This window comes from Macaca fascicularis, chromosome 12 (assembly GCF_037993035.2).
Source record: "Macaca fascicularis isolate 582-1 chromosome 12, T2T-MFA8v1.1".
NCBI classification, from domain to species: domain Eukaryota; kingdom Metazoa; phylum Chordata; class Mammalia; order Primates; family Cercopithecidae; genus Macaca; species Macaca fascicularis.
Window position 1 is genome coordinate 127181098 of NC_088386.1, and position 16698 is coordinate 127197795.

The 16698-nt window shown below is 44.6% G+C and overlaps 1 protein-coding gene across 50 annotated transcripts in view; it reads left to right on the top strand.

The window, feature by feature from the left end:
* Positions 1-16698, top strand: part of ARMC9 (armadillo repeat containing 9) — a 180867-nt gene that overhangs the window by 58615 nt on the left and 105554 nt on the right. For all 50 annotated transcript variants that reach the window (XR_012421558.1, XR_010580129.2, XR_012421552.1 and 47 more), the window contains 4 exons: positions 1015-1126; positions 4341-4433; positions 14210-14300; positions 16140-16263. Coding sequence is in view for 36 of the 50 variants with exons in the window: in XM_074010479.1 (XP_073866580.1) it covers positions 1015-1126; positions 4341-4433; positions 14210-14300; positions 16140-16263 (420 nt within the window). In the remaining 14 variants the exon portion in view is untranslated. The remainder of the gene's footprint in view (positions 1-1014; positions 1127-4340; positions 4434-14209; positions 14301-16139; positions 16264-16698) is intronic.

Sequence of the window (16698 nt, forward strand, 5' to 3'; positions counted from 1 at the left end):
AGTCTGAGCTGTGTGGATCTCAAATCTGAGGTCTCTCCTCACTGAAACCTGGCTCCCCAGAGGTCTTTGCAGTCTCCCTGAGGAGGATCTGCAAATTGTCCTACAACCCATCTCCTGCCTATGTTCCCATGCTGCTTGCTGACCACGCATTCTACCTCGTCGGAGGGCTGAGCCACCCACCTAATTACTCTTTTTTTCTTTTTTTTCTTTTTTTTGAGACAGAGTCTTGCTGTGTCTTGCCTAGGCTGGAGTGCAGTGGTGCAATCTTGGCTCACTGCAGCCTCCACCTCCTGGGTTCAAGTGATTCTTCTGTCTCAGCCTCCCGAGTAGCTGGGACTACAGGCATGTGTCACTATGCCTGGCTAATTTTAATTTTGTGTTTTTAGTAGAGATGGGGTTTTACCATGTTGGCCAGGCTGGTCTCGAACTCCTGACCTTAGGTAATCCACCTGCCTAGGCCTCCCAAAGTGCTGGGATTACAGGCTTGAGCCAACATGCCTGGCCTCTGCCTACTTACTCTTCACACTTGTTTTCTGACTGTCATTCATATTCCCCCAGTCCAGTCGCTCAGGCTTGAGAGGATCACTGGCTTCAGGTGTTTAGGTAGAACTCTTGGGGCCTGGTGATGCTAATTGTCTTTGAACTATGTCTGGAATTCTAAACAGAACTTTGGTGGAAAGTCAAGATGCCCCCAAGGTGATTTCCTCCCCATCCTAGGGAGGTCTGGCTGAAGGTGAATGTAGGGGTTTCTAAATCTGTTCAGACAAAGACTCCTTGTTTTAGGAAAAATGTTAAACAGAACCTAAGTCCATCCAACAGAACAGGCAGAGCTGAGCTGGTTGAAGCTGAGGTAGGAGCCCAGAACCCAGCCCACCCTCCAAGTGGAAGCCGGGAGGTCATGCTGGGAGCCCAGGGGAACAGCAGGCTCTAGCTCGGGTGTCATGATGCTCAGGAGGTGTAACGAACATGCCCTTTTGCCCTTTTCTTTCTCTTTGAACTTGTGTTGCTGAGTAGGAAATTGAAGGATGTCCCATTACTGCCCTCCTTGGATTATGAGAAACTGAAGAAGGATTTGATTTTGGGGAGTGACCGCTTGAAAGCCTTCTTGTTGCAGGCTCTACGCTGGGTAGGTACCTTTGTCTTAAAGTTAGAAAACAAAACTAAACCAGTACTGGTTTCTTGGCTGGCTACCTTGCTTGTATCTTTTAACCCATCTTCCAGAAATCATTCTTCCCCACTGTCTGCTGACACCAAGAACGGAAGTCGAAAGCCACTTCTGAAGATAGCCTGGGCCTCCTTTGAGAAACTCCTATATTATGGCAATTGTGATGTAATGAGTTAGGTAAATGAATTGCAAGGCCTGAGAGACTGCACCTGCGTGTAGCCCTTTCCTGGCCATGAGCCCCACTCTACTTGTGGGGGCCGCGTGTGAGCGCATGGAGTCAGGGTTGATCACAGTCCCACAGAGGTTCTGTATTCAGGTACTGCCGTGTGGGCACCCTGGAGAGGCGCCAAGGAAAGAACTCCTGTTCACAAGGCCTAAAGGAAGTGGCCTGGTCCCCATCGTTACTTTTCTCCCTAGTGTTCAGATTGAGTGCAGTTGAAGTCAGCAATTGGTTCTCAAGCTTTTTAGTGTCAGACCCCTTTCCACTCTCAAAAATTACTGAGGACCTCAGAGAGCTTTCATTTATGTGAATTTTGTCTACCAATATTTACAGCATTTGAAATTAAAACTGAAAAGATTTACCTGGGCATGGTGGCTCAAGCCTGTAATCCCAGCATACTGGGAGGCCGAGGCAGGTAGATCACCTGAGGTCAGGAGTTCAAGACCATCCTCGGCAACATGGCAAAACCCCATCTCTACTAAAAATACAAAAAATTAGCCAGGCATGGTGGCAGGTGCCTGTAGTCCCAGCTACTCAGGAGACTGAGGCAGGAGAATTGCTTGAACCCGGAAGGCAGAGGTTCCAGTGAGCCAAGATCACACCACTTCACTCCAGCCTGGGCGACACAGTGAGACCCCATCTCAAAAAAACCAAAAAACGAAAACAAAACGCTAAAGATTTGAAGTATATGTTTATTAATTCATTTAAAATGAGCAATAATGAATGACATGTTAACATAAATAACATTTTTTGTGATGAATACTACTTTCCAAACAACAACAGAATTGTGAGAAAAGCAGCATTGTTCTGCAGTTGTCTTTAATGTCTGGCTTGATGGAAGACAGGTGGATTCTTATATCTGCTTTGGGTTTGATTGTCAGTGTCACACTTCATATAGCCTCCCAGAGACTGATCACAAAAAAGGCATTGTCATATCTTAGTATTATGAAAATTGTGACCTTGCAGACCCCCTAAAGGGTTTGGGGGACCTCTCCGGGTTCTCTGGACCACACTGTGAGAACTGCTGACTCAAGCCAACATTGATTGAGCCAGCAGTTCTTTAACTGAACAGTTCATTCTAATTCATTAGCATCAGACACCTTCATGGACCCCCGAATTTCAAGGTATCTTGGCATAAGGATCCTTAGCAATTTCCCATCTGTGGATAGAAACAGTTCTCACTTGCATGCTTCTATGATAGTGCTTCCTGAAGTACGTCTTGAGGACTCGGACGACGTATCCAGGATCCACAGGAAGAGTCCTATGGACAAGCAGTGATGTCTGCTCTGGTTTTGTTTGGGTCAGGACTGGAGTGGGTGGGGCAGCATGAGTCATCCACAGTGGCCGTCTCCTCCCTGGCCATTTGTCTCTCTCTGCTCAAACTCTCAAACTCATCTTTTATATGGCTCTTGGTTTACTGACACTGCACTTCCTCTCAGTCCGTGCTACTCCTGAGCCTCTTGCTGAGACAGGGTATTCCTTTGCTGAGAGAGTGACATCCTCACAAAACAACCAGGAAAGGTGAACAGGTTTCTAATGTTTTTGTCTGTGTCCCTCTCCAGTGCCCCCACCCGGCTTCTTGCCCCTGCTTCAACCTCAGTGAACTCAACAGAAGGGTAGCAGCATCCCAGTGTGACATTCCAGGCACACCCTGGCCATGATGGTCACGTCTGTTGGCAGTGCCTGCTCTGGAGGCCTTCCCGGCTCTCCTTCCAGCCCAGGGCGTCTGATGCTCTGGCCTGTGCTCTTGCCCATGCTAAGAACTAGCACATTCCTTGCACATCCAGCTTCTCTTTGGCTAGAAGCAGGGCTTACAGCCTCAGGATTTTTATCTAGTAGGATTTTCCTGAAAGAGCAAGGATATTTGCTTACTCTGTTACGTGCTTTTTCGTATCCCACCTCACACCTGTACACACCCATGTGCACACATACACACAACCATTATACTAGCTCTGTGGACATTGCATAAATTTTTACTTGTAGCAACATGACAGACTTATGGCTTTCTAAAATCTACAAAATTCTAGCCAGCTACCTCTACACTCATACATGCACATATGCACACATGCACACACACGCATAGACACATGCACTGTATCACTCTGTCATTCCCTATAGGATAGGATAGAGTGAATTTGTTGGCGGAGCATGCATTCAGAGTGCTCTACAGTGAGCCCTGGGCCCCTCCCACTGAGCCCACACCACTGTGCCCTGTATTGTACTTCCCTGAGCTAGACCTCACTTCCCTGTCCCCCACCATACTCACGCTCCCCTGTGCTGGTTAATAGGCAGCCTTTCCTGCAGGGGCCAGCTTCTGAGCCCCTTTATACAAGAAATGCTTCTCTGGGCATGGATGAGCTCTTCCCTATCTGCACACTTGCAGTCTGAGCATTTTGCTGCCTCACTTCTCTGAAGAGTTCACATGTATAAATTGGCTCCCTGTGTCACCCATTAGGAAGCACATGATAGGTTCTTTTTTTTTTTTTTTTGAGACAGAGTCTCACTCTGTCACACAGGCTGGAGTGCAGTGGCGTGATCTTGGCTCACTGCAAGCTCTGCCTCGTGGGTTCACGTCATTCTCCTGCCTCAGCCTCCCGAGTAGCTGGGATTACAGGCGCCTGCCACCACACCCAGCTAATTTTTTTGTATTTTTACTAGAGACGGGGTTTCCTCACGTTAGCCAGGACGGTCTCGATCTCCTGACCTTTTGATCCGCCTGCCTTGGCCTCCCAAAGTGCTGGGATTACAGGCGTGAGCCGCTGCACCCGGCCCACATCAAAATTTCTTGTTTTGGTTGGCCGGTTAATTTGCCACCACCTCCCCAGCTGAATATTACTTATTTTGTTTGCTTAAATGTGTAGTTACTGATACTGCCATTTAAAACACGCCTGCTCTGTGAAACTTTTCTCCATGGTAAGACTTAGGTCTCGCTGCTTTTGTTTCTCCTTGCTCCAGCGCTTGACCACATCCCATCCTGGAGAGCAGAGGGAGACCGTTCTGCAGGCCTACATCAGCAACGACCTCTTGGACTGTCATAGCCACAACCAGGTTGGTAAGAGGTGGGCCAGATCCCGGCCATGGCCTTCAATTCTAGGGAATGATCTCAGTAGATGAGAGAAGCTTTAATTTCTATACACATTTTCAGTATCGTAACTTTATGTCAGCCTTGAGCTCATGAGGTCTTTTGCTCACCTTAGGCATTGGCCTACTTTTTGCTTCTAGTGAAGAGTTCTAGACAAGTTAGAACTGCTTGGTTCATCATCTCTGGAGCTCTTTTCTGCCGTTTTTCCTTTTCTCAAATTCCCAACTCTTTACCTCACCTCACTGCTTGCCATGAGTCCTGAAAACTGAATATGACTTTGGAGGGACAAGGTAGATAAGCAAATTCAGGTTGTTTACATCTGGGCCTGACGAAAAATGTCTTGAACACAGTACTTACGTACAGTTTTGGACCAGATAGGTCTACTGATCCTGTGGGAAAAGTATGAGATTTGGAGTAAAATAAACTAGCTTTCCAACCTTTGCTCTACCACTCATTAGCCGGGTCACCATAAGCAAGTTACTCAGGCTCAGGCACCTCCTCATCTGGGCAAGGAGTCGCGCCTGCCTCGGGAGGTTGTTGGGATGATTACGTACAGTCATGTGTGGGAAGTCCTTAGCCCCACGCCTGGCACCAAGTAGTCACTACATGGGCTTTCTCTTCTGTCCTTGCCCCTCCTGTCTGTATCTGCACCAGTCTTCACTGGACAGGAGGAGGATCAGGATTTTGAATTTGGCACATGTTAACAGGGTACTATATTTTGTTATTTGGTTGAATTTTTGTCCAGAGTGCTGTAAAAATGTAAAGCTGTGGTTAAACTTCACAATGTGTGCACTGAGTGGAGTACCAAATGCTCTGAACGCTCACTGATTAAACAGCTGTTGTAGGCCATTTCCTGCTGCTATAACAGAATACCACAGATAGGGGAATTTATAAACAATCCAAGTGTATTGTGCTCACAGTTCTCGAGTCTAGGAAGTCCAAGAGCATGGCACCAGCATCTGGCAAGAGTTATCCCAAAGCAAAAGGCAGAAGGCAGAAGTGAGCATGCAAGACAGAGAATGGGGATTGAAGCTGTCTTTTTATCAGGAGCCTACTCACACAATAACTAACCCACTCCAGCAATAATGGCATTAATCCATTAATGCCTAATATCCTCTTAAAGTTCCCACCTCCCTGTACTACTACATTGGCAATTAAATGTCGAGATGAGTTTTGGTGGGGACATTTAAACCATAGCAGCAGACCCTGGGAAAATGATTTATACATTCATCTGTTGTGCATACAGGCAATACAATTTGAGTTTTGAGTTGCCAGTTTATTCTGTGAATGTAGTCTTAATGCTCTCATGAAAGAGTTGTGTTAAGTTTGAAAATACTCTCTCATATTCTTGACTTATTTTCTTGCTTTTTTTTCTGTTTGGATTTATAATGGCATTGAATCCAGCCTACAAGGCATGAAGCACCTGAATAATATATTGTTATAACTTCCAAACTCAAATTCAAAGAGTGAAGTCAATACTGATTATTTCTAACATTATTTCATTGACTCGAAGATACACTTTCCCCCCCATTTTAACATCTTTGCTATTAGGGTGTATCTGACAGTTAGTGGCATATTATAGTTTAATTGGCAGTGTTTTTTTCCTTTCTTGATTATGTATAAAATGAGAATGTGTCCTCTGATGAAAGGTGTGTTGGGTTTTGTCATCTACGGTTTTTGTCAAAAATGCAGTGAACTCTGTAGCCATTGAAGAGAGTAATTTCTTCCTCAAGTCACTATATGTAATTGCTGTGGTTTACTTATATATATATTTTGAGATGGAGTCTCACTCTTGTCACCCAGGCTGGAGTGCAGTGGCGCAATCTCAGCTCACTGCAACCTCCACCTCCTGGGTTCAAGCAATTCTCCTGCCTCAGCCTCCTGAGTAGCTGGGATTACAGGCGCCCGCCACCACACACAGCTAATTTTTGTATTTTTAGTAGAAATGGGGTTTCACCATGTTGGCCAGGCTAGTCTCGAACTCCTGACCTCAGGTGATCCACCCACCTCAGCCTCCCAAAGTGCTGGGATTACAAGCGTGAGCCACTGCGCCCAGCTATGGTTTATTTATTTATTTTGAGATGGAATTTCACTCTAGTCACCCAGGCTGGAGTGCAGTGGCACGATCTCGGCTCACTGCGACCTCCATCTCCTGGGTTCAAGCAATTCTTCTGCCTCAGCCTCCCGAGTAGCTGGGATTACAGGCACGTGCCACCACGCCTAATTTTGTATTTTTAGTAGAGACGGGGTTTCTCCATGTTGGTCAGGCTGGTCTCGAACTCCTGACCTCAAGTGATCCACCCACCTCAGCCTCCCAAAGTGCTGGGATTACAGACATGAGCCACTGTGCCTGGCCTGGTTTATTTTTTTAAGAAGAAATGAGCTGCTGGGTGCAGTGGCTCACGCCTATAATTTCAGCACTTTGGGAGGCCAAGATGGGCAGATCAGGAGGTCAGGAGATCAAGACCAGCCTGGCCAACATGGTGAAACCCTGTCTCTACTAAAAATACAAAAATTAGCCAGGCATGGTGGCACATGCCTGTAATCCCAGCTACCCAGGAGGCTAAGGCAGGAGAATCACTTGAACCTGGGAGATGGAGGTTGCAGTGAGCGGAGATGGCACCACTGCATTCCAGCCTGGTGACAGAGCATCTCAAAAAAAAAAAAAAGAAGAAGAAATGAGCTGAACCCTTGAACACTTTTACACTGCTGGTGGCAATGTCAATTAGTACAACCACTATGGGAAACAGTATGGCGATTCCTTAAAGAACTCAATGTAAAACTACCATTTGGTCCAACAGTCCCACTACTGGCCATCCACCCAAAGGAAAAGAAGTCATTATATGAAAAAGACACATGCCCACACATGTTTTCATTTTGCAGTTACAAAGATTTGGAACCAACCTAAGTGCCCATCAACAAATGAGCAGATAAAGAAAATATAGTATATATACAGCATGGGATACCACTCAGCCATAAAAAGGAATGAAATAATGTCTTTTGCTGCAACTTAGATGGAGCTGGAGGCCATTATTCTAAGTGAAGTAACTTAGGAGTGGAAAACCAAATATCATTATGTTCTTACTTATAAGTGGGAGCTGAGATATGAGGATGCGAAGAAAAATGTTATAATGGACCTTGCACAGGTGGCAGTGTTCACTGTACCCAATGGGTGCACCAAAGACTCAGAAGTCACCACTAAATAACTTATCCCTGTAATTAAAAACCACCTGTACCTCACAAACATTAAATAATTTAAAAAAAAAAGAAAAAAGAAAAAAGAAATAAGCTGGATATGGTGGCTCATGCCTGTAACCCCAGCAGTTTGGGAGGCCCGAGGTGGGCAGATCACTTGAGGTCAGGCGTTTGAGACCAGCCTGGCCAACATGGTGAAACCCTGTCTCTACTAAAAATGCAAAAATTAGCCAGGTGTGGTGTGCGCACCTGTAATCCCAGCTACTTGGGAAGCTGAAGCAGGAGAATTGCTTGAACCCAGGAGGCAGAGATTGCAGTGAGCTGCACCACTGGACTCCAGCCTGGGTGGCAGACTGAGACTCTATCTCAAAAAAAAAAAAAAAAAAGAAATGAGTTGAAGTTCTCTTAAGATGTCAGAGAATCTGCAGGGCAGAAAGACTCCTTGTCCAACACGGGTGCTGTGTCACTATGGGACCAAGGTAAACTAGCCTGTACAGACAGGAAATTGAACTCAGTCCATTCCTCTTCCGTAGTGGTTCTCAAAGTTTAATGTGCATTGTTATCTCCTGGAGGTCTCATTAAAACAGATCACTGGGTCCCACCAACAGTTTCCATTCAATAGGTCTATGGTGGGGCTCATGGATTTTCATTTCCAGCAAGTTTTCCCGTGATGCTAATACTGCTGGTCCAGGATGCTTTGAGAATTACAGCTCGAGTATTGGGGGAACCCACCCCCAATACTTCAATGTGGGGTCTTTCTATTTTCCATAAGTGTCAGCTGGCTGAGAAATAAAGAGAAACAGTATAAAGAGAGGAATTTTACAGCTGGGCCACCGGGGGTGACATCACATGTTGGTAGGAACATGATGCCCACCTGAGCCTCAAACCAGCAAGTTTTTATTAAGGGTTTCAAAAGGGGAGGGGGTGTAAGAACAAGGAGTAGGTACAAAGATCACATGCTTCAAAGGGCAAAAAACAGAACTACTAATAAGGGTCTAACAAAGATCACATGCTTCTGAGGGAACAGGACAAAGGGCAAAAGCAGAACTACTGATAAGGGTTCAATAAAGATCAGGGTCTATGTTCAGTGGTAAGGGTCTATGGTAAGGGTCTATGTTCAGTGGTAAAGATCTATGGGTCTATGGTAAGGGTCTATGGTAAGGGTCTATGGTAAGGGTCTATGTTCAGTGGTAAGGGTCTATGTTCAGTGATAAGATAAGGGTCTATGTTCAGTGGTGTGTGTATTGTCTTGATAAACATCTTAAACAACAGAAAACAGGATTCGAGAGCAGAGAGCCGGTCTGACCACAAATTTACCAGGGTGGAGTTTTTCCCCACCCTAGTAAGCCTGAGGGCACTGCAGGAGACCAGGGCATATCTCAGTCCTTATCTCAACCACATAAAGCAGACATTCCCAGAGCGGCCATTTACAGACCTCCCCCCAGGAATGCATTCCTTTCCCAGGGTATTAATATTCCTTGCTAGGAAAAGAATTTAGCGATATCTTCCCTACTTGCGTGTCCGTTTGTAGGCTCTCTGCAAGAAGAAAAATATGACTCATTTTGCCTGACCCTGCAGGCAGTCAGACCTTATGGTTGTCTTCCCTTGTTCCCTAAAAATCACTGTTATTCTGTTCTTTTTCAAGGTGCACTGATTTCATATTGTTCAAGCACACATGTTTTACAATCAATATGTACAGTTAACACAGTTATCACAGTGGTCCTGAGGTGACGTACATCCTCAGCTTACGAAGATAACAGGATTAAGAGATTAAAGACAGGCATAAGAAATTATAAAAGTATTATTTGGAAACTGATAAATGTCCATATTAAAATGAAATCTTCACAATTTATGGTCCTCTGCCGCAGCTCCAGCCGGTCCCTCCATTCGGGGCCCCTGACTTCCTGCAACACTCGAGACCAAAAACTTGAATGGAGCCAAATTTAATGAAATTATAGAGAACTGAATTTTTCATTTTTAGCTGAATTCTTAGTTTCTAGACTTCATAAATATCTCCCTTCATATCTCTAAGCATCTTACCCATTTTTAAGTGTACAGTTCAGTGGTATTAAACACATTCATAATGTGCAACCATCACGTGCCATCCGTCTCCATAAATAACTTTTTTCATCTTGTAAAACTGAAACTCTGTAGCCATTAAGCAATAATTCTCCATTCCCCCCTACTCCAGGTCCCTGGCAAATTCCCATTCTACTATCTGTCTCTATGATTGTGACTTCTCCAAATACCTCATATAAGTAGAATTGTACAGTATTTTTCTTTTTGTGACTGGTTTATTTCACTTAGCTAATGTCCTCAGATTCATCCATGTAGCATATGTCAGAATTTCTTTCCTTTTTAAGGCTAATATTTCATTGTATAGATGGACCATATTTTGCATATCTATCTGTTCCTCCATCAGTGGACATTTGCATTGCCTCCACCTTTTGGCTACTGTGAATAGTGCTGCTGTGAAGTGTGCATACACATCCTGACTGTTGTGTTAATCTGCCCCTTGCTTTTTCTTTATAATTTTCCCATCTATGTGTATATCCTGCATAATACAGCATTTGCTTTTGGGCTGAGTAGCAAGCACCAGCCTCGCTCTGCAAGGAAACAGGACTGTGCCCATGTTAGATGAAGTTAGCTAGGAGAAGATGGCATAAACCAAAGTTTGGGATGACATTTGGACATAGCTTCCCTGAGCACTTATTGATCCCCTCCGGGAACATTGGTCATCAAAGGTGGGAGACAGTCCTGGGAAACATAGAGCATTGGGCAGAAGTGAAAGGTTGGCCAGGTACCAGTTGTCCAACAGCAATATTTATTTATTTTTTAATTTTTTGAGACTGTCTCTCTCTGTTGCCCAGGCTGGAGTGCAGTGGTGCGATCTTGGCTCACCGCAACCTCTGTCTGCTGGGTTCAAGCAATTCTCCCACCTCAGCCTCCTGAGTAGCTGGGACTACAGGTGCGTGCCACCATGCCCAACTAATTTTTGTATTTTTGTTACAGATGGAGTTTCGCCATGTTGGCCAGGCTGGTCTCGAACTCCTGACCTCAGGTGATCCACCCGCCTCAGCCTCCCAAAGTGCTGGGATTACAGGCATGAACCACTGCACCTGGCCCAGCAGCAATATTTATGCCCAAGGGCAATGGTGAGCTGCTCTGTATTTTGTCTCATAAGCTCACCTGATCTCCTCCTAGTTCTCAGGGGTTGATCACTTGAGAACACTTCTGTGGCAGTAGAAAGACTGTTCACAGCTAATCCACAAAGCAGGGCATGGAAAGGGGAGCTGGAACTTCACTAGCATATGTTCAGGGTTATCCAAATGCAGATAAGTCTGCGCTCGTCTCACCAGCTATTTTGTACTCTGTTTAAAAATTAGGACATGGTGCACTACTTTGGAACACGGGCAGCATTTACTAAAACTGAATACCTGTGTCCTAACAAAGCCACTCCTAAGTAAGCCCCACCCAAAACATGCCCATATGTTCACTAAAAAACATGCAAGAATATTCATAGCTGCACTTCCAGAACCAAAACACTGGCTGCAACCCAAATGTCCATCAGCAGTAGAGTGAATACCTGTGATGTATTTGTAAAATGGGATACCTCGAGCAATGAGAAGGAATACAGCAGAGACCCTGGGTGAATATCTCAAACATATTGTTGAATGAAAAAGTCAAACATAAGAGAATATATAATATATGGTTTCATTTATCAAAAAATTTAAAGCCAAGCAACATGAATCTATGATGTTAGAAGCCAGGAGAGAGGTCACCCTTGGTTTGGGATGGGGTTCTGGAAGGGCTTTTGGGACGATGGTCATGTTCTGTTTCTTGATCTGTTTACTAGTTAGCCACATGTTCACTTTGTGAACACTCATCAGGCTGTACTTGTGATCTGTGCAGTGTCCTGTGTAGATGCTATACTTCAACAAAAATTCGACCTAAATTGGTGTAATGGTAACAGGCATCTTGGGGATGACAGCCTTGGATATGTCGCCCTCTTGAATCAGCTGAGTTTAGTCTGGAAAACATTCTGGTGCATAGCTGCTGTCCAGGAGTCTCTTCACCAAACGTGTGTTGATTCCTTTCACCTCTTTCCTGAATTGGATCTCTGTTTCCAGTGTCTGATATTATCTTATTTCTTGACTTGTTCTCTCGGTTGGTAGAACACATCCTTTAGTTAATCGCATCTAGAGAAAATGTGCACAGGAAGTATATATTTTGAAATCATATATGGTCAAGAAATGTCTTCATTCTTTGTATAGAATCCTAGATTGTAAATAATTTTCCTTCAGAATTTTGAAGACATTACTCCATTGTCTTTTAGGTTCCAGTTTTGCTGTTCAGAAATCCAAAGCCAGCTGGGTATGGTGGCTCATGCCTATAATTCTAGCACTTTGGGAGGCCAAGGCAGGAGGATCGCTTGAGCCCAGGAATTTGTGAGCAGCTGAGAAAAAAAAAAAAAAAAATTAAATTAACCAGACACGTTGGCATGCGCCTGTAGTCCCAGCTAACTCAGAGGGCTGAGGTGGGAGGATTGCTTGAGCCCAAGAGGTTGGGGCTCTGAGCTGTGATCACGCCACTGCACTCCATCCTGGGCAACAAAGTGAGACCTTGACTCAAAAAATTTAAAACAGAAATCCAAAGCTATTCCAATTCTTTATCTTTCATATGTGACCTGTTTCTCTCTCGAGAAGCATATTGAATCTTCCCAGTTTCCCATTGACATCCTTCATGAGGTATATTTTAATACATTGTTTTGAGCACTTTGTGGACCCTTTCAATCTGACAGCTTTCATTTTGGGAACTTTTTCTTGAGTTATTTTGTTGAGGATTTCTTCCTTCTGTTTTCTGTGTTCTCTCTCTGAATGTTGAACCTCCTGAACTGGTTTTCTATTTTTCTTATAGTTTCGCTCATATTTTCTACTTTTTGTTCCATTCTTTGGGAGATTTCTTTTTTTTTTTTTTTTTTTTTTGAGACTATCTCACTCTGCTGCCCTGGCACAATCTCAGCTCACTGCAACCTGTGCCTCCTGGGTTCAAGCAATCCTCCTGCCTCAGCCTCCCGAGTAGCTGGGATTACAGGTGTGCGGCACCACGCCTGGCTAATTTTTGTATTTTTGTAGAGATGGGGTTTCACCATGTTGGCCAGGCTGGTCTCAAACTCCTGACCTCGAGTGATCTGCCCACCTCGGCCTCCCAAAGTGCTGGGATTATAGGCGTGAGCCACCCTGCCCAGCCTCCCTGGATTTCTTCATCTTTATTTTCTGACCCTTCTGTTGAAACTTTTATTTCCTTTTTGATAGCTTTCTCTTGTTTCATGGATATAATACAGTTTCTTATATCTTTGAGGATATTAGTGATGAATTTTTATTTAATTTTTAGTTTTCTTCTCCCTGCACAGTCTCATTTACTCCAAGCCCGCCCCCGCCCCATTTGTTTTGGCCTCCTAGTAGAAACTTTTCTCAGATGTCTGGTGGTCCTTGATGATCTCCTAATGAGAGATTTGGAGTGAAGGGGACTACAGAGCCATTGAGTGTGATGGTGGGGCCTGTCGATGGATAGCTCCATCCAGGGGGATCTGGGTGGGCCGTTTGCTGGGAACCTCTGATTTCATGGTCTCTAGTTCTTCCTCCTTGGGCTGGTCACTTCACCGTGAGAATAGTCTTCTAATCTTGGGCCTAGAGGGAAAGGGTCTGGTTGCCAGGGTCCTGGGAGCCAAGTTTTGGGGTGGCCCTCTGTTCCACATTCATTCTGCATTTAGACACTAACCCCCCTCTCCATTTTGTTCTAGAACCCCTGCAACCCTTGCTCTCCTCTGCCTGGTGTCCCCCATCCACAGACCCTTTATGTCACCCTCACAGGGGAATACCCTCTCCCCTGCCCTGTGCTGAGAGATGCGCAGGACTCACATGAGTGGGATCCAGCTGCTGCTTAAACAACTTCCATTCATTCCATTCCATTTATTTTTCTTCAGCTCTTAAGGCCTTTGAAGAGTGAGTAATGGAAACGGTAATTCCACAGTGCCCGTTGCTGCCTTGAGATTTGACCTTCTTGGGCCTGCTAAGCCTCTTGCCATGCTTCATTCCCACTTCCAGAATTGTGGCGTTATTGTTTCTCGTGCTGTTCTCTCTGTCCTTGGCAATTATCTTTTTTAACGGTCCATTTATTGTAATTTTACTGTGGTTTAGAGGGAGCCAAATTAGGCATGTGTCTTGGATCTGCCATTCTAACCTGGAAAACAGCAGCAACGGTAACAGCAAACAGGACTGCTTCCTTTGCGCCAGTCACTGTTCTGAGGGCTTTGTATAATTAATTAATTTAATTTGGAAATCTGACTTAACTTATTTTTGCCAAGTCTCATCAAATTTCAGCTGGAAATCAAGGCTTCCAGATGAAATGTTTGGCTTTAGTCTGTTTATTTCACCTCTAATAAGTTCAGGCAGAGGAAGAGAACTACCAGACCCAAAGAGGAGACATATGTTTATCTCTCCCTTTTCTTAACCTTGTTGTTTTTCCTCTTGACTTTTTCCCCCAGAGGAGTGTGCTTCAGTTGCTGCACTCCAAGAGTGACGTGGTGCGGCAGTACATGGCCAGGCTCATCAATGCTTTTGCGTCACTGGCAGAAGGTGAGACATCATCAGCTTTGCTTCAAAGAGAAGAGCTTGGTCACACTGGTGTGCTTTTTCCTTTGAAAATGAGCGTTCCTCCCAGGTTTCTTGGACATGACGCTTCCTCAGTTTGTTACTGTTTATCTAAGGTCTTTTGTGAAAATTGTTGTCATATTGCTTTCATTTATGTCAGAGCACATTTAGACAGTTTTGGGGTTTATTTTGTAAACCTCCCGGTTTTATTTTATAAAGCTTTCTGGTTTTGTAACATAGCAACATTTTATATTGCTTTCAAGTATATCACAGGTAATGAATGCATTTTCTATAATTTCCTACTTAAGGCAAAATACGTGAAACAATTACGGCAAAATAAGCTTAGTGAAACAAAGCAGACGCCAATAAACACTGCACCATTTCCTTCGGAAGACTATGACCCCTTAAATCAAAGGATTTGAAAACTCTGAAAATAACATGCCCCCATAACTGAATTTAAAATGATTTTGCAAAGTGCCATTATCTTCCATAAGTTCTTATTTATTTGAGCTCTTTATAATGTGAATAAAGGGAGTTTTCAAATTATGAATATATGATACTCCAAAACTTTGTTCATTTGTTCGTTCATTCTTCCATCCTTTTGGCAGACATTTATGATACGCCAGGATATGTTACTGAGGACCATTCATATGATAATACTGTTGAAACTTATGTCTGAAATTAACATCTTCCATATCAATTCAGAAGTCCATAGCAGGCTAGTGACCGTTCTGGGCTTATTACAGGGTCCCAGGTATGGCGTCTTGCTTCTTCTCCAGGCCTTGTACAGAAAGTGTGGACGGAAGCATTCCTTGGCTGCCTCTGTTGTGAAGACTTAAGGGCTCATAACACACACATCTACCCCTCTTTTCTCCTTGTAGATCTGACTGTTGGGTTCAGGATTTCATGGAAAAAAAGGACAGTGCTCCCCACAAGAACACAGCAATGAATTATGTTTAGCTCTCAAGAAGAGTGGTTTTTCTAGTCATCAGATATTTCATTGAATAAAACCAATTTTTGGAAGAAATATCTTTTAATAAATTTTGTGGGGGTTTTGTGTTTGTTTTTGTTTTTGTTTTTGTTTTGAGACAGAGTCTCACTCTGTCACCCAGGCTGGAGTACAGTGGCATGATCTCAGCTCACTGTAGCCTCAACTGCCCGGGCTCAAGCAATGTTCCTCCCGCCTCAGCCCCCCAGTTAGCGGGGTCAACAGGTGTGCATCATCATACCTGGCTAATTTTCCTTAGTTTCTGTGGAGACAAGGTTATGCCCTGTTGTCCAGGCTGGTCTCCAATGCCTCGGCTCAGACAATCCACCTGCCTCAGCCTCCAAAAGTGCTAGGATTACAGGCATAGCCACCTTGCACAACCAGTACGTTTTTGTTTGTTTATTTGTTTGTTTGTTTTGAGATGGAATCTCGCTCGCTCTGTCATTCAGGCTGGAGTGCAGTAGTGCAATCTCGGCTCACTGCAACCTGCCTCCCAGGGTCAAGCAATTCTCCTGCTTCAGCCTCCCGAGTAGCTGGGTTTACAGGCACCTGCCACCATGCCCAGCTAATTTTTGTATTTTTAGTAGAGACGGGGTTTCACCACATTGGCCAGGCTGGTCTCGATCTCCTCAGGTGATCTGCCTGCCTCAGCCTCCCAAACTGCTGGGATTATAGGCGTGAGCCACTGCACCCTGCCCAGTAAGTTTTTTAGAACATAAAATTACCCAAACTCTACTGTGTTATATGCAAAGTAAGTTTTCATGGAAAGTGGTTTTGTAGCATACCAGATAAATTATTTCTGTCTTTCACCTGTTTGCTCTCTGGTGTATCATCAGGTCGCCTCTACCTTGCTCAGAACACAAAGGTGCTGCGGATGCTGGAGGGAAGACTGAAGGAGGAGGACAAGGACATCATCACCAGGGAGAATGTTCTTGGGGCCCTGCAGAAGTTCAGCCTCAGGTAATGATTGTGCAGTAGGTCACGGCATCTCCTGTGAGATCAGATTGAGTTAAAATTCCCATGGCAACCCAGGAGGTAAATGGTATTTTTCCACTACACTTTGGAGAGGTTGGATGACTCTCTAAGACAGAACTAGAAAGCTTATCTCTAATCCTCTAAACTATCCTGCTTGAGGCTGCTGGAGATGGAGGAAGACATTTTCAAAGCACCATTGGATTTTCCTAATAGACATTATCAAGTGCCAGCCATGCAGGATTGTGTCTCGGGGCATGTGCAGGGCTTAGAGACAGATACATGTATCAGACCTGATAGAGCCTCAGCCCTCAAGTTACTTCCAGTCCCCTATGGGAGCCGCACACATGAATGCACATCCCAGCAGAGTGTCAGAGGCAGTCCTGTGGAAGTCAGGGTTAGGGCCTCCTGACCTTGCCCATG